Here is a 25,420-nt window from a genome sequence, read left to right on the forward strand (position 1 = left end):
CTATGCTAAGTATAAACAATCAATAGTTTGCAACTGGACAACCCCTTTAAAGAGATTGTGCAAACATGCACTCTTGTCTGGCACCCAGCAAGTATTGTGCACTGGTCCTGTTAGTTAGACTATGACCTGTTTGTGATGCTCACTAGTTGCTGGATCATCCTACATCCAGCATGCACCTTCTTCTCTCCATGCCTGATGTTGGAGGGGATGTCTGCACAATCCCATTAACTCTGTGGGCCCATTTACACACAGATGATCACTCAAAAGATGGCTTTTGGTTGATCATTTTGCATAAGCTACTAATCGGTACTAATGCCATTTAGTAGCTTATTAATGCGTGTGAGCCGCCAGGAGCTATATTCAGAGAGCAGGGGTGGTCTGTTCCCTGAATGCATTCCCTTTGTTTTGCCGTGGGGATGACAGCTGGGACAATGTTATCGGCACTCCTCGTGGAGAACACAGCATGAAGTCCCTGCTATCAGCTCTTCTGCTGAACTATGGATTTTATGCTGAACATAAAATCATCGTTCGACAGAAAAGTGAAAGATGGGCCCATTTACATAGAACAATTATCACTCAAAAGATGGCTTTTGAGCGATAATTGTTGTGTGTAAAAGGGCCTTATGTATTCATGCTGTATGAGGATGTACTTATATATGTGTTAGTTTTTTGTTTGAATTAGCCTCTGAATGGGCTGCTCTTGGGTTTTACTTAACCCTTAAGGACCAGGCTGTTTTGTACCTTAAAGACCAGACACTTTTTAGGGATTTTACCCATGTGGCGGTTTTACTGCTCTATTTTTTTTTCCCCCTTTTAGCTACCAAAATTATTTTTGCTGCGTTTTTTTTTCCAATGACATATAGGGCGTTTTTTTTAAAAAAAATATCTTTTTCACTGACTTTTTTTCCGTTTTTTTTTTTTTTTAGTTTTATTGGGGGTAAAAAGCTAAAAAAAATCGTTTATTTTATAATTTTTTTTAAAATTATTTTTATATTTACACTAAAATAAAGTCTGGTAACGGGTTTCTCTATTTGTTTCCGACGTTTTGATATATAGTATGTATGGTTTTGGTTTATAGGGCGCATATAGCGCATTATGTATGTAATTGTGTTTTTTACTATCTATGTCCCCCATGACGTCATGTAAGACCTCTGGGGGACATTCACATTTTTATTTTTTTCTTTATTTGACACTTTCCCACTGTAGCTGGGGCGTCCATAGGAGCCGCATCCATAGGAGCCCCAGTTACAGGGACAAGCAACCCCTGTGGTGATATTAGTCACTTGCAGAGCTGCCAGGGTCTAGTATGACCCTCCAGCTCTGCAGTAGCAAGGAATCCCGGGAGGTCACATGACCCCCCGGGCTCCCTTAGTGAAAGAACATCTTACTTTCACTTTGCCCATACAGTGCTCATTGAGCACTGGATATCGGGGAAGCAGAAGGCAGAAAGGGTGAAAAACCCCTCCTGCCTTCTGCTCCGGGTTATCAGCTGTCACCAACAGCTGATAACCTGCTCCTGGCTCTGACTGATTGCAGAGCCAGAAGACTTAAAGCACCACCGTAATTTTACTATCGGCGGTGCTCTAAGCCCAGGACCAGCCGCCGTGAATTTACTGTGGCTGCTCCTAAACGGGTTAAAAGCCTGTTTTTCGCCATCTCATGTCTTATCTATGTTTGCACGTATTATTGTTCCTTTCTGTAACGCCTGCAGGAAATCCTTGATGCTTATGACGACTCTTAACACTGACTTACTGTAAGCTTGCTGGATATATATATATCGCTCCTCCCTTTAACCTGGCTCAGCTTTACATTAGTCGTGCCGCCCTAACCTACAACAAGAGCGCTGTTCCGTAGGATCCGCACCCCTGATGGGCCACACAGTGGGTTTAGGATATATTCCACTAAACGTGTCCTGTTAACAGGTCCCTCGAATTGTATAAAGAGTCCTATCTGTGTATGTGGGGGAAAAAAAGCAATATTTACATGTTGTGGGATTGCTGGATAATGAGATGCAGACTACCCCCCCCCCCCCCCCCCCGAATAAGAAGAACTGTTACAGAAAAGGAAAAAAACGAAGACGTCTGCATGTATTTCTGTGGACTGCAGTTTGTATCCTTCCTCGAGGCTGAATGGAGGGATTTGCCTTTTGTGCTTGATGTCATTGAAGAAGAATGTGTTTTGTGGTCTTGCTTTTTTTCCTATGAAGCCAAGTTGCGCCGTGTCTATAAAACCTTGAGAAGAAGCTTTAGGAATTCTGTTCGTTTTTATTTGCGTTATTGAGTTGAATGCACAAATTTACAATAGAGTCCAATGCCAAGTAATAACTCCTTTATGTCATGGAGCTCCAATGTTAATGTAGATACATGATTACAAGACCATCATTATAAATGTCAACATAGAAATCGTTGGATAGATTACCAACTTAACGGGGGACCGTGGGGAGATCCACGCATCCTCAGAAATCTTGCGCTTTGGGTTCGTTCCACTGTCTGGTAAAGGGGTTGTACAAAGTTTGCAAGGATTGGTGATACCCCTACCGATCGGCAACCTCTCACCACTGAGATCCCAGCTAATTTCGATAATGGGACTTCCATGTCCTTGTCTGAACCCCCCCATCATCAGTGATATCAGTATGAAGGGAGTGCTGGCGGAATATGCGCGGTCAGCGTTACATCAATTTCAGTGGGGCTGGCGGAGACGCTCAAGCAGTTGCTGCTCAAGTATACGGCGGTCCCATTAAAAGTGAATGGAGCCCTAGGGTACGTCCATAACCAGTGCTTCGTTCGGTCTCCTCCTCACTGCAGGGGGTGCAGTAACCCAGCAGTGAGGAGGACTGGGACGTGGGATCCCCAATCTTGAGATCAGTGGGGGTCTCAGTGATGAGACTCCCACCGATCAGCAAGTTATTTCCTATGCTATGGTTAGGGAATAACTTGCAGTCTTGGTACAACCCCTCTAAGATGGTCAATAATTTTTAGGGTAATTTCACATCTGCGTTGGAACCTCCAACCAGAGATTCCATTGCAGATCCAGTTAAAGATGCCAGAAAAGGAAGCACTGCATGCAGCGCTCTATCTTCAGTCCAAAAGCCAGCCACCTGGGTGGACAGCGGGCTTACCCCATCATAGTCAATTGGGTCCACCTGATGCTGTTCTCTTCCGTCCACAGACACAACCGCTCAACCGCGGGGATTCCCTTTCCTGCTCCCCAAAACGAGTAGGAAAGTGGAATCCCCAGTGCAGATTTCCACTGTTGGTAGGCTCTCGCTGCAACAGAAATTCTTCTGATGTCCGAGAGGATACAATTTGCAAGATTACCACAATTGGTTGATGCAGGTGAACATCGCCTTATGTTTTGCTCTTCACAGCGGATATTATGTTCTTTGCTTAGTTTTTTTCTGTGTGTTTTGCAGAAGGAACTCTCCGGCCATAAGAATATTGTTGGATATTTAGACTGTGCAATCAACTCTGCTAGCGATAACGTATGGGAAATCCTCATCCTTATGGAGTTCTGCAGAGGTAGGTATCAGTTACTACCTTACCGTGGGGCATGGAAGGAGCTGCACACGTCTCAATGCTCTGCTGTTCTGTATGTAGCACGCACACATTTCCCCACTTCAAGTCCACACATTACATGGGCCATATAGTAATCCACAAGGTTTATAGTATGGAAAGTATTTAAGGGAATTCTATACAATGCGGTGGAAACATTAACCCCTTAAGGACATGGCCTGTTTTGAGCGATGATTTTTTTTTTTGCAATATTCATCTCCACTTTTCAAAATCCAGAATTGTTTTTCCCATTTCCCCATCACCAGGACCGTATTAGGGCTTGTTTTTTTAGGTACATAAAATGTGAAACTGTCATACACTTTTTTGGAGGGCAGGGAGAGAAAACACATTAACTTTGACATTGTTTCTTGTCAACTCTGGGAGTTTGTATGTTATTCAAGCATTTGCGTTCAGTCAGTAGTAATAAACGTTTAAACTAGTGTTCCCACTCTTACATGTGATGACCTATCGCTAGTATATGCCTCATTTATTAATTGGTGGGAACCGCTGCCAGGACCCCCACCAGTCTACAGACTTTTTCAAGAAGCTTTTTCCGGCATAGCAGCAATACACCTATGTACCGGGTCCACCGGAGGGCGGGGGGCCATTGAAAACAATAATGGCCATGGTGTTCCGAGGGAACTCCAAAAGATAGAACATGCTGATATTTTTATCCTTGCAGCATCGCTGCAGATTCCTGCCCGTATGAATAAGCCCTAAAGTGGAACTTTTTTATAGAAATGCACAACATTATGTTTGGAGGACAAAGAACCCTTCATACCTACATCAATACCTCATCCCAACTGCCACACATGGGGGAGAGGGCTTCATGACTTGGGGCTGCTTTACTGCCTTTGGGCCTGGACATCCTTGTGGCCATTGAGGGGACAATGCATTCTAAGATGTATCACAACATTTCTATAAGACACTATAAGGACAGCACAAAAGTAAATCAACTAAAGAATAGTAGAAAAAGATGTAAATTTGTGTTTTGGAATGGCCAAGGTGGAGTCCTGACATTAACCCTATTGAGATGCCGTGGCAAGACCTGTAGAAGGCTGTGCATACAAGGCATCTCATATGTTGATGAACTTATGCAAATAAGGAAGATTGGACAACACCTCTGCAGCGCCACCTATTGGATGGCAGCCTCCCTGCAAATCAATGTCAGACCTTTTATACAGGTCTTTACAGGGATTGGGAATTTACAACCAAGCTCGAATCCATACACAGACAGCTGTTTCGGGGTGTTTGCTCTTCATCACTGTGCAATAGGATCCTGGCTTGGCTAGTGAGAAGCCTGTAACGTGGGTCGGGAGGGGTAAGATCACTCCTTAAGGAGGCACCTAGGAGGTGAGTGAGGAGGCTTGTAAGGCCATGCATGCTCCTCTGGGATTATATTTGATGAACTTAAAGGGGTTGTCTCGCGGCAACAAGTGGGGTTATACACTTCCGTATGGCCATATTAATGCACTTTGTAATATACATCGTGCATCAAATATGAGCCATACAGAAGTTATTTACTTACCTGCTCCGTTGCTAGCGTCCTCGTTTGTTGGGAGTTCAGAGCAATCATTGCAGCTCTGTGCGCCGAGCGGCGACGCAGCGGATGTTTGCTATGCCGGTCTCATCCACAGACAAGCACATATCAGGCTTTCAAACCATGTAAAATGCACCTTTTAAAAATAAACTCTTTTTGTCCTTTATTGCGATTCCCGAGACTCCTAACTAGACATTGGCTGCTTTGCATTTTTATGTAGGTGTGTTAGATGAGATCCGGCATGACAGCCAGAGATATTAAAGTGCGAACCGGCCTTTACAATCTTGACTGATGAACTGTTTCTGAAATGACAAATCCACTCAGTATCTCTAAGCTGTAAGGCATCTTAGAAGACTGAGGATGACTGGGTCATAATACACAATAAAGGGCTTTCGTTTTAGCACGCCTCGGGGATTTTTAACTATCGCCTGCCTGCCTGTAGAGTATCCATGTCGGGATGTAAAGACTCGAAAGACAAGGCAACATAGGGAAAGGGCACTCAGTCAATAATGGACTAAAGAGACAGCAATGTAAGAAAAAGTAACCATGGACTCACGTATGCGAGGGTAGGAAGGACCCCTACCTTCTACCCGGAAGAAACCACCCCAAAAGTAATATTGGTCCAGCTGGTGCTTTAATGAGGACCAACGGGTTTCCTTTAATGAGGATCAATCAATGCTTTATATACCGGCATATGTCTTCGTACAAACAGCAAACATGAGCAAGATGGCCGTGCCAGACGTTCCAGTCCAGCAGCAGGTGTCGCGCTGTCATGTGACGGACTGCAACCCGGAAGCGGCGTCACGAAGGAAAATAGTGATGCGCTCCTCCAGTAGAACTCATGTCTGGGTCAGGGTAGAAGACCACCCTGTGAAGGGTAACCCTGCAAGGAGCAGCATAGAAGAGACCAAGCACTGTGCTCCAGTAATGGCAGGCAACGCTGGGCCCAAAGACTCCATGTGACATAAGAAACAACAGAATGCGTTACCAAGGAAAAAGTGCTGGTGCATAATGCAGGCATAAATAATAATTCAGACGTACTTATACCCAAATTGGAGAATAATGCATTACTGTGATGATAAAAAGTATAAAAAAGACATTAAACACATGCTAAAAAATGTAATATAGGGGAAAAAAGTCTGAGATTGACATCCATGATAACAAAACACAATATCCTCTCCATATATAAGGATATAAAGCTGTAAAAGCCAAGACAATCATGATAAGTGCAGGCTATTGTCAATATGAGAAGAGGGTAAAAATACTAAAAATGTCAGGGAAGACTAGAGCTTCATTCAGACCCATAGGGAATAAACAGGAAATCCAGAAGATTTCCTATCTACATAGTTTCTTAAAATATTAGTAAAACTAATGGACCATGGGACCTCCGTTGTGGACTTGTGTAAAGTGTTTAGAAACCTTCTGTTGGGGGAGTTTGGTAGAGTCTTTCCCTTTGGGGCATGATGGAGTTATCACTCCCCTTTCCATGAAAATATTATTGATGACCTCTTCTCGGGAAAGGTCATCCATAGCTGATTGCCCAGTAACTGCAGATGACTGGGCACCCGCTGACCGTGCCAGTATACACTGGGTTGGAGAGGAAGACATCGCTCCAACCACTGTGTAATGGCCGGAATTTGTAATTGATTATATTCCCAGCCTTCATTACAAGGCCTGAGAAAAGGTCTGACGTTGACTTGCCGGAATGCTACCTTCCAATAGGCAGCGCTGCAGAGGTGTTGTTCCATCTTCCCATTTGCATATTCTCCAGAGGAGCATGAATGGCCTTCTAATAAGTCTCCTCACATCTTCTAGGTGCTCTCTCTAAGGAAAAACCATAGCCTTCCCGACCCACATCATAGACCTCTCACCTAGGCGGCCAGCAACCTGCTGCACACTGATGAGGGGCCCAAACCCTGAAGCAGTCTCTCTCTACATGCTTATCTCTTCCTTCTGGAGAAGATTCTGGCTTTGGATTATTTTCCATATCAATGTTACATGGTCTGAGAAAAAGTCTGACATTGACTTGCAGGAATACTGCCTTCTACTAGGTGGCGCTGTAGAGGCATTGTTCCATCTTCAAAGAATATCAATGAAACACATTTGCAGGGAGGAATGGCCCAAAGTTCCTCTGCATTGTATAAGTCTTATTTGTAGCTACAGGAAAGGTTTAGTGGATGCGATTTTGCTGGTAAAGGTAATCTACAAGTTATTATATTTAAGGGTTCACTAACTTTTTTTTTTTCTTCAAATATGGATGTGTGCTCAATAAAAGATATAGTAATATTTGTATAGCGCCAACATATAGTATTCTACAAACAATTGATTTGGAATTCGTTTAGTTAGATTGTGTTTGTCTATAATCAGGATTTCATAATAATCAGAATACATTTCATTAGGGTCCTTTTAGACAAGCCGACTTACATTTGAATGAGTGAGTGACGTCACCGCTAACTTGTTCTTTCTCATGGAAAGGTAAATGCATCGCTGGCTCATTCAAACAAGAATCGTTTAGTCCCTGTATAAGAGGATGAGAGGGACTGAGCAATTGCTTTTCAAACCGAACGACTAGTGAACGAGCCAACGGTAGGCTTTTATGCCTGCAGGAAATGGACGGCCAATGAAAAGCGAATGATTCTTGTTCATTGCCCAGTCGTTGGCTCTCACTTTAGACCGAACGATTATTGTCCACTTTTGTTCTTTTGAACGATAATCATTCCGTCTAAAAGGACCTTTAGCAATCGATGCTGAAAGGACCTTTAGCAATCGATGCTGAAAGGACCTTTAGCAATCGATGCTGAAAGGACCTTTAGCCATCGATGCTGAAAGGACCTTTAGCAATCGATGCTGAAAGGACCTTTAGCCATCGATGCTGAAAGGACCTTTAGCAATCGATGCTGAAAGGACCTTTAGCAATCGATGCTGAAAGGACCTTTAGCAATCGATGCTGAAAGGACCTTTAGCAATCGATGCTGAAAGGACCTTTAGCAATCGATGCTGAAAGGACCTTTAGCAATCGATGCTGAAAGGACCTTTAGCAATCGATGCTGAAAGGACCTTTAGCAATCGATGCTGAAAGGACCTTTAGCAATCGATGCTGAAAGGACCTTTAGCAATCGATGCTGAAAGGACCTTTAGCAATCGATGCTGAAAGGACCTTTAGCAATCGATGCTGAAAGGACCTTTAGCAATCGATGCTGAAAGGACCTTTAGCAATCGATGCTGAAAGGACCTTTAGCAATCGATGCTGAAAGGACCTTTAGCAATCGATGCTGAAAGGACCTTTAGCAATCGATGCTGAAAGGACCTTTAGCAATCGATGCTGAAAGGACCTTTAGCAATCGATGCTGAAAGGACCTTTAGCAATCGATGCTGAAAGGACCTTTAGCAATCGATGCTGAAAGGACCTTTAGCAATCGATGCTGAAAGGACCTTTTAAGCAATCGATGCTGAAAGGACCTTTTAAGCAATCGATGCTGAAAGGACCTTTTAAGCAATCGATGCTGAAAGGACCTTTTAAGCAATCGATGCTGAAAGGACCTTTTAAGCAATCGATGCTGAAAGGACCTTTTAAGCAATCGATGCTGAAAGGACCTTTTAAGCAATCGATGCTGAAAGGACCTTTTAAGCAATCGATGCTGAAAGGACCTTTTAAGCAATCGATGCTGAAAGGACCTTTTAAGCAATCGATGCTGAAAGGACCTTTTAAGCAATCGATGCTGAAAGGACCTTTTAAGCAATCGATGCTGAAAGGACCTTTTAAGCAATCGATGCTGAAAGGACCTTTTAAGCAATCGATGCTGAAAGGACCTTTTAAGCAATCGATGCTGAAAGGACCTTTTAAGCAATCGATGCTGAAAGGACCTTTTAAGCAATCGATGCTGAAAGGACCTTTTAAGCAATCGATGCTGAAAGGACCTTTTTAGCAATCGATGCTGAAAGGCATGTCATTCCAAAGGGTTCACATACTACTTCTAATTCTCTAGTTTTAATGTATCTCTGTATACCTTTTTTGTCAGGTTTTTTTCTGTCTACTCACCTATGCATCGTATCCTATTTTGCTCTTGGTGGAATGGTCACTAGAATGGTTTAATAAGGGTCTATTTTATTTACCAGCTGGACAAATTGTCAACCAAATGAATCAGAGGTTGCAGTCCGGATTCTCTGAAGCTGAAGTCTTGAGGATATTCTGTGACTCGTGTGAAGCAGTCGCCAGACTTCACCAGTGCAAAACTCCAATAGTCCATCGGGATCTAAAGGTCAGAATTTCATCTACTCTCCTGCCAGTTTGATGATATATTTATGACATTAGTTTTAACATGTGAACCATACATGTTGGATTTCATAATGCCAGGAATGATGCCAGGTTCAGTTAATTCTGGTCGATGGAACATTTTGAAACAGACATAACAAAGCAACTCTTGAATAGTTTATGAGAATTCTCTTGTGTTATGTTAGTTTATTTTTTTTCTACAAGGAAACCTGTCCTATTCCACTGACAGCCCATAAATGGGGTGAGAGTAAGGACTAATATGTTTTTGTTCTTTGTGGCATTCCAATGAAGGTAAATAGTAAATGACCTTTAGCCATGCATCGAAATATAATTAATGAATTTAGCCATGCAAATGAAATATAAGCCCTACCCTGAAAAGAAAAACCCTAGCTACACCACTACATCATTACTTCCTGGTGACAGATTCATAAATCCCACCTCCAGAAAGCGATGGCTGTGGTTGGTTCTTCAAGCACCTCAGCTCGCCAGTCAATGCATCGCTGGATAAACCAATGCAATGATGGCTGTGATTGGTTCATTGAGTGCTGCATTGATTGGCTGAGCTTGGCGCTTGAGAACTAATCACAGCCTTCGCTTCCTGGAGGCGGGATTTATGAAGCCTGTCACCAGGGAGCAATGATGTACGAGCGGCTAGGACTGAAGAACAGCGCGGACTTCCGGAGAGTGGAGTTATGGATGTTGACTGAGCCTGCTAGAAAACTGAAATAAGACCTAGTGCCTCTTTTGGAGCAAAAATGAATACGAGACAGGGTCTTAATTTTCTGGGAAACAGTAACAGCTCCGATTCTCATTGCGACAACCCTTTAGTGGTGGCCAATACGCCTTTTTATTGAGCTCACTAATGGGATTTAATTTTTGTATATATCTTTATAAGGCAGTTGCTTGACTGACTACTGACAGCCAGGTTCCTGCTCCAACATCAGATCCTGGCAGTTTAAAGGCCCATTTAGACACAACGATTATCGCTCAAAAGACGGCTTTTGAGCGATAATCGTTGTGTGTAAATGTGCCAATCTTTCAGTTTTCTGCTGAATGACAGAGTTCAGTTCGTCGTTCGGCTTGAAATCCGTCCTTCAGCAGAACAGCTGATAAGACGGACCACAGGCTGTGCTCTGCCTGGGAACCACTGATAACAGCTAATTGCATTGTCTCAGCTGTCAGCCCCGCCAGCAGAACAAAGAGAATTTATTCGGAGAACAGCAGGCGGCCCTCTGAATAAATTCAGCTCCCCATGGTATACAGTCTACTAATTGGTACTAATATGCACCCCACAGCACAATCAGAGTACCAATGGGTTCACATGACAGTCAGAAGCCTACCAAAGACATGTCTGCCATGTAACTCGACCTATTATACCCTGCCTCTGGCGGAATCTAGTAGGCTGTTAGTTTAATTTAAAGGTAAAAAAAATCCAGTTTCAAAAAATGTTTTTTGTTTTTTTTTAAATAAACTACAAAACCGCTTTTCAAATAGATTAAATACCAAAGACAATTGATAACTAGGGATGAGCGAGTATACTCGCTAAGGCACTACTCGCTCGACAGGTGAGTCGCGGCAGGGAGCAGGGGAGAGCGGGCGGGAGAGAGGGCGAGAGAGATCTCCCCTCCGTTCCGCCCCGCGCCGGCCCCCGAATCTTCAGGGACGAGCAGGGAGATACTCGGCTAAAGCACATTACTCGAGCGAGCAGTGCTTTAGCGAGTATACTCGCTCATCCCTATTGTTAACCTTTTCCAATCCACTGTCTGACATCTGAAGACATTATGATTTAAGGCTGTACAGCTCTGATGTTGGAAGATGTCCGTCTGGGTTCTTTTACTGTATATTGCCAGCCTCTCTGCTGTCGGAGCCTATCCAACGTGTCACCTCATGCAGTACTGGCTTTAGCCAGCAGATAGCGCTGTTGTATAATGGCAGAAAAAGAGTAAACCCCCTAGGAAAACCAGGATACGAATTGGATTGGAAAGGGTTAAAAAGCACCACATTAATAGGCATTGGTGCATTCGTAATGACCCAGACAATGGAACCTTAAACTAGTACCAATAAAAACTACAACTCTCACAAAGCTCCGTTGCTGGAAAAATAAAAATGTTATCGATCTTAGAATGCGGCGATGAGGATTCAATCGTTTCTCCTTTTAAAAATGTGTTTTTATTGTGATAAAGCAGTAAGGAATAAAAAGGAAAAAAAAATCTATATAAACTTGATATGGCACCAATCGTGCCTTCCAGATAAGAAAGTTACCTTGAACACCGTAAAAACAAAAGCCAAAAACAAATGGCAAAGTTTTTCCCTCTCTCCCTTACCCAAGATTGGTGCCATGAATACCTACAACTTGCCCCCCCCCCAAAAAAAAGAGCCCGCATACGGCTTTGTCAATGAGTTATGGCTCTTGCAATGCCTCCAATCACTTGGTCCTTTAACCAAAAAGATAGGCTCTTCACTGAGGGCTTCAAATGACTGATTGTAGCGATAGCCAGAGGACTCATTGGGGCTTCCCTGGGTTACTTATCATATTGCACTTGGAGGAATGACTCGTTTCACATTCTCTGCAGTTGAAGATAATGGCTTGCACTGTGGTTCAGGGACGCCCGGAAGCCGTATAGCGGTCTTCTAACTTTCTGCCATTCTTCTCTATACCTGAATGTAACCTGCTTAACAAGCGGATCCCTTTTGTTTAGACTGATGCCGGTCCTTAGTAAGGACTTTACCAGCGGCTATCTGTTGTATAAGCATGCAGACACACATCTCCTAATTGTAGTTTCCTTGTGTATTCTATGCCTGGAGACATAATTACAGGCGCTGGATGTAATGTTCGTTGCAGACCAATTACCCCCCCCCCCCACCCACTCCAGCATCATAGACTGTAAGTCGTCTGTTTTTCTGTTCATTTAAGGTTGAGAACATTTTGTTAAATGACAATGGGAATTATGTGCTGTGTGACTTCGGGAGCGCAACAAACCGATTCCTCAACCCGCAAAAAGACGGAGTGAGCATCGTAGAAGAGGAAATTAAGAAGTAAGTTACTAAGATAATGATAATGTGCAACTTACATCCAGTCCTAACAGGAGTGAAATCCCATTGGCGTTATTCATCACGTATTATTGCATAGCTGTGAGAACTAAAGGGCCACACCAGCGAAAACACATTTCTCCATCTCAGCCGCCCTCACTAAATTGCTTATCACACTTCCCCGCAGCGTAGCCCCCTTATCAGCCCCCGTCTTGATGCTGAAAGATTTTGGTTTCACTTTCCTATCTATCCCACAATGCATCAGCACTAGTGATGACCGAGCATACTCGCTAATGGCAGTTACTCGAGTAAGCATTGAACTTAGCGAGTACCTGTCCGCTCGAGCGAAAAGGTTCAGCTGCCGGCGTCGGGCACAGAGCTGCGGGGAGGAACGGAGGGGAGATCTCTCGCTCCCCCTGCTCACTGCCGCAACTCACCGCTCCCCTGCACCGGCACCCGAACCTTTTCTCTCGAGCTGGCAGGTACTCGCTAAGGGCAATGCTCGCTCATCACTAATCAGCACAGCTAACCTATTTCTTTATGCAGGGGGGGGAGGGGCAGTTAAATTATTATTAGATCATACAGGCTTCTAAATAAGCTACAGACCCTAAGGCCGGCTGCAAACGGCTGTGACGGGCTCCGCCGCGTGAATTCCGCGGCGGAGCCCGTCACGGCGCCCCCCAGGGACCCCAAACTTACCTGCGAATCCGTCGTCCTCGCTCCCGCATGACGCGTCATGTGACACGCCGGCCGCGTCACATGACACGCCCACCGCGTCACATGGCGTGACCAGCCGTGTCATATGACGCGGCGGCGGTAGGCGGAGAAGCGATTTCATGCTATCGATAGCGTGAACGGACGGCTTCCATTGACTGCAATGGAAGCCGTCCGCGCGTACACCCGCGGCAAATAGAGAGTGCCGTGGGAGAGGACGGGAGATTTTACGGTGCGGAATTCCGCGTTGGAATTCCGCACCGTGAGTCCTAATAGCTGCGGGCAACGCAGCGGATTTCCGCGGCGGAAATACGTTCGTGGGAAGGAGGCCTAAGTATACAGTCTGGAAGATGATCTCCTCTATCATAGCTGTGTGACAGGAGCGGTGATCATCAGCGCATTTTTTTTAAACACACGTCAAGCAGAAAAACACTGCGTATTTCAGCACGTGAATATGCTGCGCATAGCCTGAAATATGCGTATGATTGTGTGAATGCATCTTAGTGATAGCAATAAAGTGGATAAGATTTTTAAAACTTCATCTAACCGCTACGGACGAAATCCACACTGAGGCCGGGCTGACACGGGTATAAACGCATTTCGGACACACACATACGCCACGTGTTTGCGCGCCCGAAAGGTACTTTTTTCCATGTATTTCACACACTCTTGCATGTTTTTGTGTGCGCAAATTCACTGCGGTTTGAACACCCCAAAAAATCCGAACAACCAAATTGATCTGGTGTTTATATCTGCAGTGATTATGTTCTCTACATATGTCGTGCATGTTTATGCGAGCCCATTGTTTTCAATTGGATCTTGCGATGTGCAAATCCTCGCAAGACGGGTCATAGCATGTATTGTGAAAAAATACACACAGGAATATATTATACACACAAGTTATCCATATTTTAGAAAAAACATTCTGATGATGCAGTAAAGTTTTTAGATACAATTATTGATTACTAGATATAAAGAAACAATTCTAGCACTCAGTACCAGGCTGCAACATCAAAAGCCAACATGTATTTGTGAGAAAATTGTATGGCATCGAGAGGAGAATGTAGTATTTAGGGGGAAAATGTAAGACGTGCAAACCATGGCAACCAAATAATGTGCACGGAAAATCTACGTTATCAGGACTTATATTAATTTTTGCTCCCAAATATGCGCTATGTCTTATTTTCAGGGGGTGTCTTATTTCGCCGCGGCAAATCCGTCTGCGGCCACTAATCCCTCAATTGGCCAGCTTTGTGGACGAAATTTCTCAGAAATCTCGTCCACATGGGACAGCAAATCTGTCATGGCAAAGCTGGGAGAAGCCGGTGTTGTGGTGCGGATTTACTAGCCACAGAAACGGAAAAGCGTGCAGCCAGGTCGCTTCAAAACAAGCGGCTGAGTGCCGTGGGTTGTGAAGCAGCGCTTTCCCGGCGGAAATCTCGCTGTTTATCGCTGTGGCCAAACTGCGAGATTTCCGCTGGAAATACGCTCTGTGAGAACCCAGCCTTAAGAATCACACACAGGTTGCCTGACACACAGAGCCATAAAAAAAAGGGCTGTAAAGTAACGTACCTGTCTGCAGACAGAAGTTCCTGTACCACTTGTAAGCAGGGATGGTATTACAGCTTCCGGCCACCAGGGGGAGCTCTGCAGATCTACCTATACATCTGGAGGTAGGAGACAACGGGGATGGCAGCAGGGGACAGGCCTCTTGACTTGCCTGCACACTTTACTATGCCTTACTATCGGGGGGTGCCTTATATTTGAGACTTCTGCAAATTTTGGGGGGTGTCTTATTTTCGGGGAAACACGGTATATCTTGTCCAAGGGAAAATATGTACTCGGTCCCTATAGAGGCCTATGTGACAACACATCCTGGGAACTGAACCCAACAGACTGTAAGAGGCTAGAATTGTGTCTTTATATCTAGTTATCAATAATTGTATCTAAACACTTTACTGGATCATCATAAGGTCATTTAACCTAAAATATGGATAATTTGGTGTGTGTGTGTATGTATGTATGTATGTAATATATATAATTTCTTTTTACCCCCAAAATGTGTGACCCTGTAGGGAGGAGACCTATACAGTTTAGTATCTATAACCTTGCAGAGCTTAGCTAGAATTTGGCACCTACTTTTATCCCTCCCTATAAGCTAAGATGCGTCTGGAGATGTAAGTGTTGTACTTACCTCCCCCGTTGTATCCCCGGTGGGAGAGCTAAAAGCTGAGTGCATTGGGCGGTGCTGCTAAGTAGTCCGCCTGTTCTAGTTTTATAATGGAAGAACTACTTTGCAGCACCTCTCAATGCATTTGAGCATCAGCTTTCAGCGTTCACATCAGGAGAACGTCGGCGAAGGAGAACCCACCGGAGTGTCCATCAGGAGCTAGAAAATATTTCCTTCACTGACAGCAAGCAGAGATCTTAAATAATGAAGTGCAACACAAAGCACAGAAGAAAGTTGCAGGACTTTTATACTATACTGAGTAGAGATGAGCGAACGTACTCCTTTAGGGCAATTACTCAAACAAGTATCGCTTTTTTCGAGTAACTGCCTAATCGGACGAAAAGATTCGGGGGGCGGCGTGGTGAGAGGGTGTTTGCTAGGGTGGAAGATAGCCCCTCCCTGTCCCTCCCCCCTGCTCCACCCCCCCCCAAAATCTTTTCGCCCGAGTAGACAGTTACTCGAAATAAGTAGAGATGAGCGAACGTACTCGGATAAGCACTACTCGTCCGAGTAATGTGCCTTATCCGAGTACCGCTGTACTCGTGCTGAAAGATTCGGGGCGCTCCGCTGCTGACAGGTGAGTCGCAGCGGGGAGCGGGGCAGAGCGGGCGGGAGAGAAGGAGAGAAAGATCTCCCCTCCGTTCCTCCCCGCTCTCCCCTGCAGCTCCCCGCTCCGCAGCGCGTCCCGAATCTTTCAGCACGAGTACAGCGGTACTCGGATAAGGCACATTACTCGGACGAGTAGTGCTTATCCGAGTACGTTCGCTCATCTCTAGAAATAAGCAACGCTCGTTCGAGTAATTGCCCTAAACGAGCACGCTCGCTCCTCTCGAATACTGAGTGTTTACTTAAAAACTGGACAACAGCTACTAAAAATATCAGGAATGAATCCTACTGAAATATTTTATGACCATTTCTGCCAATGAAATCTCTGTTTGAGGAACGCAGCCGGTCGCTTCTATTTCACCAACACTGCTTGCTTGAACTATCCTGCAGGTATACCACGCTGTCATACAGAGCGCCTGAAATGATCAACCTCTATGGCGGGAAGCCAATTACCACCAAGGCTGATATATGGGTAAGTGACGGATCGTATTCCTATAGATGAGCCCCAGGTGGCGCTCTGACAGCTTCATGATATTTTTACCTTGATATTCAGATTTCTGTGATTTATTTATTTTTTCTGACTTCTAACTCCTCTGTTGTCATTTTGCAAATATATGTCGTCTTTTCAGCGGGCACACGGATTGGCGTTAGCCCTTGCCATAAAACCTGCGCAGGCTGGATACACACAGCTGCTTCATAGATTTTGTAGCATTTTCATTGATGTTTTTCGTGGGCTTTTAAAAAAAAAAAAAATTTTTAGAAGAACCTCATGTGCAACAGTTTCTAAAAAATTATCACCTCTGGAAACTGATGTAAGCGACCGGCATTAAGGCCGGCACCACCGGAGCGTGAGCATGTTTACCTGCGCATTTATGCTGAGTATTTTGGGGGCTGTATGTACTTGCGCACGTGAAAAAACATGCAAGCACGCTCCCATTGACTTTAATGAGCAGTTAAGTTTAATTAGTATGTGCCTTTTTGAGCGCAATACACACAAAAATAGAAGATTCAGCTTTTTTTTTTTTTATTGTGTGAAGGAAATGTGCGCGCAAAAAAAGGTACATGGAAGAATTGAAATCAATGGGTTCTATTCCTCGCCTTTTGTGCCCCCACATTTTGCCCGTGTACTATGCTGCGCACGTGTTTGTGTGAATAAGCCCTATAAATGTGCAGCACTTTCATAAAACATTTTAATGCACTGAATAATATTGCGTGAAGCCGTCCGAATAGGAAAAAACTAATGTTCTAGCCACACATCCGTGGATTTTCTTATTATTTAACATTTTTCGTATTTTAACATTTTGGTAAAAAAAAAAAAAAAAAACCCAAAAAAACCTGAGTGTGAGAGTTAGAGTCTGACCCAAGAAGAGATGTACAAGAGTAAAATATCAGTAATAGAGATGCCTTTAACCCTTTAACGACCATCCAAGCGCCTTTTTACGGCGGCTGAAAAGGGGACTTTATTCTGATGCGATCGCCTGTTTTAGAGTGCTGCATCAGAAGCCTGGCACGGGTCTCCAGTGCCAGGAAGAGCAGGACCTCTGCTGTCTTGTAACAGCCTGGCACTTGCTCAAACAGCTGGGACCGGAGAAACCTTTGATCCTTGCTGTTAACCCTTTACATAAAGTGGTAAAATGCAACTACGGCATTTAAAAGCCATCTGAGCCGTGCAGTGTGATCACCGGGTCCTGATGGGCTGCTATGGCACGCAGAGGCTTGAACATGGCCTCCAGGTCTGCCAGCTATTGTGGCCTATGTGACTTAGCCTTTGGCTGAGCTTCATAGGCTTTATAATACACTGCAGTACTGAAGTATAGTAGTGTATTATAAGAATGATAAAAGATGGTGATATTTAAGTGTACTAGTGGGAAAAAAAATAAAAAGTAAAGCATCAAGTACATTGGAAAGATAAAAAATGTTAAATTCCACCTTTTCCTCCTTATGTGAAAAAAATTACAAATCTGTTATCGCCGCGTCCGTAATTATCTGGAGAAAAAAGTACATTATGTAACTGCATGGTGCACGCCATGAAAGAAAGAAATCATGGTGAAAATAGCTCATTTTGCCATATATATATATATATATATATATATATATATATATATATATATATATATATATATATATATATATATATATATATATATATATATATATATATATATATATATATATATATATATATATATATATTGTGTGAGTGTATATGTATTAAATTTCTTTCTTTTAAACTGTAGAGTTGCAAAAAACCTCTGCAAATTTGGTATTAACATAATATTATGAGCCTGTAGAATTAATTTACCGTATCATTTTTACTAACACAGAAAGCGCCGTTAAAAATTTTAAAAAAACAGGCGAGAATTACAGATTTCTCGTTCGTATCATTGGGGGCCACAGCCTAGACCATGGGATATAGCCACTGCCCTAGGAGACGACACTAAGCAAAAAAGTGTTAGCTCCTCCCCCCTGGCTATATCCCCCCTGCAGGCACTCAGCTAATTAGTCTTCAGCTTAGTGTCTGCTAGGAGGCAGACGTGGCTATTCGCGGGAATCCAGGGCTTTTCCCTGGCTCTACTGGCCTCCCGGGGGAGACGCAGGCAGGGGGTGTCTTCACCACTTCTGCGGCGTCTCACCCAGAGAAGAAAAAGGGGCCTGACCCTGCAATGCGCATTGGTGTTGGTTACCCGCCAGCCATAGGGCTCCCCCTCCCTGGAGTGGCGCACTTTCTGACTAGTGACGCATAGGGGGCAGCACTGCTGGAGACAGTTCGACGTGTGGCCAGGCTGTGGCTTCCCTGACAGTACGCAAGGTACCTCAGGAGCAGACGTAGTGGAGCAGAACGGGCATCATGATGGCAATGGCAGCAGCAGCTCTCCCAGCAGCAGGGGTAGGAGCACGGCATGCTAGCAGGACGCGGGGGCGCTGGCTGGGCAGGTCACTTCCGGGTGCGGCGCTCCGGGGGGCGGGGCGCCGACACTGGGCCGGAAAACGTCACTTCTGGATCTCGGGTGGACCACACCCCATCCGACCGCGGCTGACTTAAAAGAAGCAGCCTGGCAGAGGAATGGCTGCTCTCAGCAGCAAGACAGTCCGTTTGTCTGGCACTACTGAGCCCAGGGCTGTGCGCAGCTCTCAGCACACAGTACGCAGCATCCAGCCCTTATACGGCCCTGCAGACTTGTGGCTACAGAGTGAGCACCCGAACAGCAGCAGCACCTTCTGTAACGGGCACCAGCAGCTGTAGCAGCACTGCAGCAGTTTCTGCCACAGACCTGCCAGGTCACCAACGCTACTATTTCCGTGTGGTGGACCCACGTCGACACCTGACGGCCTTCAAGCTTCAGGACCAGAGGCTCCAGCTGGATCAGGGGAACCGCTTAAACGGCTGCTAGACCGGGTAAGGCCTGCCAAGGCAGCACTTCGCGGTGTCTCCCCTGTCCCCCCTGCAGGTACTCCTGTGGCAGTACGTAGCATCCCCTCTACCCTGAGGTTTTCTGTTTTGCCATGTCTGACCCTAGATCAGAGGGTTCCAGCCCGGCCAAGGGGAGGGTGAAGCATTACGCTTGCACAGATTGCAGCGTTAAGTTTGCCTGCGGTCAGGTCGACCCCTGCTGCGCTAAGTGTACCACGGCACGCGCGGTTCCAGGGATCTCGGTGCCCCCCGCCGCCCCTGTGGAGCCAGGGCCCGAACCCCAGTAAGCGAGGTCCATGGCCACTGCCATTTCCGGCCTGGCCACATCTTCTGCGGCGATTTTACGCCGGTTAGAATCCAGTTCGGAAGTTTCCTCTTCGGAATATGCGTGCGGGAGGGCACGCAAAAGAAGGAGGTCCCGCAGCAGCGAGGACACCTCCCGTAAATCTCGCCATACCAGGAGGTCATCTAGACCCTGCAAGTCCGGCCGGTCCAGAGACTCATGGCTCCCATGGGTCCAGGGAGTCCGTCCATACTTATCACAGGTCTAGGCATTCTTTACGGTCCCGGTACTCTGCAAGACCGGCCCGGCTCGCCATGACTCCCCCCGAGCATCGTGCTCGCGGGCTTCTCAGGATACGGCCCAAACAGCGGGCGAGAGCAGTGGATCAGAAGACGACGAACGCTCTGCGGTCTCGTCTGCTTCTGATCTAGACGACGAACAGGTTTCACGGCTGGCGAGCCTAATGGACAGCTTAGTAATAGCTGTAAGAGAAACCCTCCAAGTAACGGAGGAACCAGCAGAGACGATTCCTTCCACGGTGTCGTTTAGACGGCAGAGGAGATCGCGACAGGTCTTTCCAGACCATCAGGACTTTGCGGACGTCCTTAATAAAGAATGGCAGAACCCTGACAAAAAATTTAGGCAACCTGGGAAAACTTGGGAAGTTACATACCCATTCCCAGGGAGTCTGAAAAAGGGTTGGGCGGTACCCCCGGTAGTCGATCCCCGGTGTCACGGCTATCTAGAGGCACGGCGTTGCCAACAGCCGAAGTGGCAACTCTGGCTAATCCTCAAGACAGAAAACTGGATACATTGACGAAATCGGTGTTTCAGGCTACGGGCACTGCCCTGCAGCCGATCTTCGCGGCCGCAGGGGTCAGTAAAGCGTCCATAGCCTGGGCCAAACAGCTGCGGAAAGACATTCTGGCAGGCGCTCCACCTAGTGAACTACTTGAAGCAACAGACAGTATCATACAAGCGAACAAATTCGTGTGCGCAGCAGAGCTAGATGCAGCTAAATTCGTGGCTCGAGCGTCCGCCGCATCTGTCGTGGCAAGGCGAACCCTCTGGCTAAAGAGCTGGTCAGCCAATTCAGCGTCCAAGATAGTCCTAACAAAGTTGCCATTTGAGGGAAATAGGCTCTTTGGACCTAAGTTAGATGACTTGATAAAGGACGCCACAGGCAGCAAAAGCACGTCCTTGCCACAAATTCCAACAAGAAAGGAAAAGATTCCATTGAAGAGGAAACCGTTTAGGTCCTTTAGGCGTTTCTCGTCCTGTCCTGCGTCAGGGCAGTGGTCCCAATCTAGGAGGACCCCGACAGACGCAAGGAAGGGTCCAACCTTCAAGACGAGACAAGCATGGCGATCCCGACCTGGAACATCTGTGTCACCAGGGTGGGGGGCAGACTCTCCCAATTTCGGGAGACATGGTGGAGTCGCGTGAGCGACAAGTGGGTCCAGGAGATCGTGGCATCCGGGTACGCGATCGAATTCGCGACTCTACCTCAGGATTCGTTTTGCAAGTCCAGAGTGCCTGCCACCCCGGAAGGAGTAGCCAATCTTCAATTGGCAGTGAAAAATCTTCTGGCACAGGGGGTTGTAAAACCAGTGCCAGGGGCGCAAGAGAAGCAAGGGTTCTACTCAAATATTTTTCTAGTGCCCAAAAAAGACGGCAGGGTCAGGCCAGTACTGGATTTAAGGAGACTGAATCAAGTCATCAAAACAAAGCATTTCCGGATGGAGTCGATCAAATCCGTGATAGCCTCCATGCAGCCGGGGGAATTTTTGTCCTCAATAGACATCAAGGACACATACCTCCATATTCCGATTCAGGAAGCACACCAAAAATTCCTTCGTTTCGAGACGCAGGGAAGGCATTTCCAATTCACGGCTCTGCCATTCAACCTGTCAACTTCCTCGAGGTGATTTGCGAAAGTACTAGCAGCAGTGATGGCACTACTCCATGCAAAGGGTATAGCAGCCATACCATACCTGGACGATGTACTAGTAAAAGCACCATCATGGAACGGCAACATCAGGAGTTTACGCGTCACGATGGAAACTTTAGAAGAATTTGGCTGGATAATAAACCGTGACAAATCGTGCCCAATACCAGCACAACGGCTGGAGTTCTTAGGCATGATATTCGACACCAGCCAGCACAGAGTTCTACTACCTCAAACAAAAGTAGACAAGCTTCTACACGGTGTTCGGTCTCTAATGCAGAAGAGAACGTTCACCATCAGACACTGTATGAGTATTCTGGGCCAGATGGTAGCAGTCTTCGAGGCGGTCCCCTTTGCCCAGTTCCGGTCAAGGATGCTTCAACATCTGATATTGTCCCGCTGGAACAGGTCCAAACTGACCCTGGAACAACGAATCTGGATAACCCCTCAAGTCCAGGGTGCATTGAGGTGGTGGCTGAAACCTGGGGGACTTCAGGTGGGACGGTCTTTGGGCCCAAAACAATGGATAGTATTGACAAGGGATGCCAGCCGCTCAGGCTGGGGCGGAACACTGGGTGGCCAGTCTGTTCAGGGAGTTTGGTCTCAGAGAGAATCAATGTTACACATCAACATCCTAGAATTACGGGCCATTTACCTGACTCTTCGGCACTTCGGGTCCAGTCTCAAGAAGAAGGATGTGCGCATCCAGACGGACAACACCACAGCTGTAGCCTATGTCAACCATCAAGGGGGCACACGGAGCACGTCGCTGATGGACGAGGTAGCTTGCATTCTGACGTGGGCGGAGAATCATCTGAACTCAATATCAGCAGTCTACATTCCCGGAGTAGACAACTGGGTGGATTACCTAAGTCGGGAAACGGATCCCGGCGAATGGGGGTTACACCCAGAAGTATTCCGGACGATATGTCAAAAATGGGGCACGCCAGACGTGCCAGGAAACCGGCCTCGTCGGCTATTTATTACAGAGTCTGGAAGCGGTTCTTCAGCTGGTGTGAGGAACGGCGAATGCAACTGATGCAATTTTTGGTGGCCAGAATACTGGCATTTCTACAATCGGGCCTCGAAATAGGATTAAGGGTAGGCTCTTTAAGGGGGCAGGTATCAGCACTGACGGTGTTGTTCCAGAGACCAATCGCAAGCAGAATGGCTGTGCGAACATTTCTGCAGGGAGTCGCCCATACGACACCCCCCGTTGAAACCACCGGTTCAAGCGTGGGATCTTAATCTCGTATTGGAGGCTATGACAGACCAACTGTTTGAACCACTGAGAGAGATTCCTATGCGGCTACTCACCTGGAAGGTAGTATTCCTCGTCGCTATTACCTCTATTCGTAGGGTCTCGGAGCTGGCGGCCTTGTCTATACAAACCCCCTATATGACTTTCCACCAAGATAAAGTGGTACTGAGACCGTCACCAGAATTTCTACCGAAAGTAGTCTTGGAGTTTCACATCAATGAAGAAATTGTCTTGCCTTCCTTCTGTCCAACGCCAGTACAAAAAAGGAAAAAACGCTGCACCGCCTGGACTTGGTAAGGGCGCTGAAGATCTATGTAAAAAGAACCAAAGAATTCCGTAAAACTGACACCCTCTTCGTGATTCCGGAGGGGCTCGGCAGCCTCAAAGGTCACCCTATCTAAGTGGATAAGGTCCTTGATAACAGAGGCGTATCGCACCTAAGGACGCACGCCACCATTTCGGGTTACGGCCCACTCCACACGGGCGGTAGGGGCCTCCTGGGCAGTCCGTCACGGAGCCTCAGCGCTCCAGGTGTGGAAGGCAGCCACCTGGACTTCCTTACATACGTTTTCAAAGTTTTATAAGGTCCACATATCTGCATCATCGGACGCCGCTCTCGGCCGGAAGATCTTGCAGGCGGCGGTCCTTTGACTACACGGTCAAACTTGTAAATGTCCACCCAACATATATATTTTCGGGACTGCTTGTGGACGTCCCAAGGTCTAGGCTGTGGCCCCCAATGATACGGACGAGAAACAGATATTTTTGGTATAACTTACCGTAAAATCTCTTTCTCGTCACGTTCATTGGGGGCCACAGCACCCACCCCTTGTTTATTTAAGCGGTTGCTGGAACTTTCTATTCTTCGGTCATTGTTTGGCAGAGAATTATGCCAAAATATGTATTTTGATATGTATAAAACACAATATGTATAATCATACTCCCACTGGCTTCCTACTGCTTTCAGACAGACTAATTAGCTGAGTGCCTGCAGGGGGGATATAGCCAGGGGGGAGGAGCTAACACTTTTTTGCTTAGTGTCGCCTCCTAGGGCAGTGGCTATATCCCATGGTCTAGGCTGTGGCCCCCAATGAACGTGACGAGAAAGATTTTACTGTAAGTTATACCAAAAATATCTGTTTTGTTAATCCTGCTTCCAAAAATTGGATAATTGAAGACCAGAGTCCATCAGCCCCCATAAAGCCCTGTCGATGGAAAAATGAAAATTCTACGACTCTCGGAATGCGGCGACAGAAAAGCAAATCTTGAAGAAAAAAAGAAAATGTTTTTAGTGTGCAAAAATAGTAAACCATAAAAATCTGTATAAAGGTGATATCGCGGGCCGGCCTAGAGAATAATGTTATCACTAAGGCCTCATGTCCACGGGGAAAATCAGGCCCGCTACAGATTCTCCATGGAGAATCCGCAGCGGGTCCCTCCTGCCCCGCGGACATGAGGGCTGAAAATAGCAATTACTCACCTCTCCGCATGCTCCGGATCTTCCCTTCTTCGCGGCTTGAATCGTCTATGTGTCGTGGCCGGATCTTCTTTCTTCGGCCCGGCGGATGTGCACAGCACGCCGATTGCGTGCCGCGTGCATGCGTCGGCCCGAAGAAAAAAAGATCTGGCCGCGACGGAGAGAAGATCAAGCCGCGAAGAAGGGAAGATCCGGAGCAGGTGAGTATATTCCTATTTTAGGTCTCCCGCGGATCGGACGGCTTCCATAGGCTTCAATAGAAGTCTGTGGGAGCCGTCCCCGCGGGAGAGCCGCACGAAAATGGAGCATGTCCATTTTTTTTCATGCTCCATATTTTTTTAAAATCACTTTTATTGACCATCCGGGGGTATTTATCTACCCGCGGGTGGTCAATGCATCCCTAGGGGGTGCGGATCCGCGTGCGGGTGATCCGCTGCGGATTTTAATTATTATTTTGCCCGTGGACATGAGGCCTAAATGTATTCCGCACGCTGAATGCCCTGAAAATTAAATCCAAAAAACAAATGGTGGAATTTCGTTTTTCTTCCAACCCCCCCCCCCCCCCCCCCAAAAAAAAACGATAGGCCCTGGATCGCGACGATAAAATAACCGAGAATGACTTGGTCATTAAGATGCAAACAGGCTTCTTCACTAAAGGGCTAAACACCGAGTCCCTGCCTCCACAAGTGATTGGTCTGGGCTCCCCATCCTGCACCCCCTACACAGATAAAAAATGAGGAAGTCAAATTTTCAGGCTGCTCCTGGACTCCCAGTAATTGCGGCTCTGCAGATCCTGCAGCCACAGCTCTCATACGACGCCGGGTATATCGGCTCTACCCTGTTATAATAGGCCGGACTCCATCTACTTGTAGATGACATATGGCCAGACCTCCACAACGTTCTTGTTGATTCATCCTAGTCACCAAGAGACGGGCACTGCCACGTCCTGTATGCAGAACACTCACCGTTGGCATGCGCCGTCATCAACCGGTTTGTCCTTCAGGCTGTCCTTGAACCATGCAGTCACTACTTCGAGTTATAAAGCACTTCTCATCGTGTGTAACAGTCAGTGAGGGTTACGATTTGCTCAGCCCC

At 46.3% G+C, this 25,420-nt stretch overlaps 1 protein-coding gene across 1 annotated transcript in view; it reads left to right on the plus strand.

The window, feature by feature from the left end:
• Positions 1-25,420, plus strand: part of BMP2K (BMP2 inducible kinase) — a 162,805-nt gene that overhangs the window by 84,301 nt on the left and 53,084 nt on the right. Inside the window, exons 3-6 of the mRNA XM_066574245.1 lie at positions 3,413-3,518; positions 9,208-9,350; positions 12,279-12,400; positions 16,335-16,416. Coding sequence (XP_066430342.1) covers positions 3,413-3,518; positions 9,208-9,350; positions 12,279-12,400; positions 16,335-16,416 — 453 coding nt within the window. The remainder of the gene's footprint in view (positions 1-3,412; positions 3,519-9,207; positions 9,351-12,278; positions 12,401-16,334; positions 16,417-25,420) is intronic.

Source organism: Eleutherodactylus coqui, chromosome 7, assembly GCF_035609145.1.
Source record: "Eleutherodactylus coqui strain aEleCoq1 chromosome 7, aEleCoq1.hap1, whole genome shotgun sequence".
In the NCBI taxonomy this organism is placed as follows: Eukaryota; Metazoa; Chordata; class Amphibia; order Anura; family Eleutherodactylidae; genus Eleutherodactylus; species Eleutherodactylus coqui.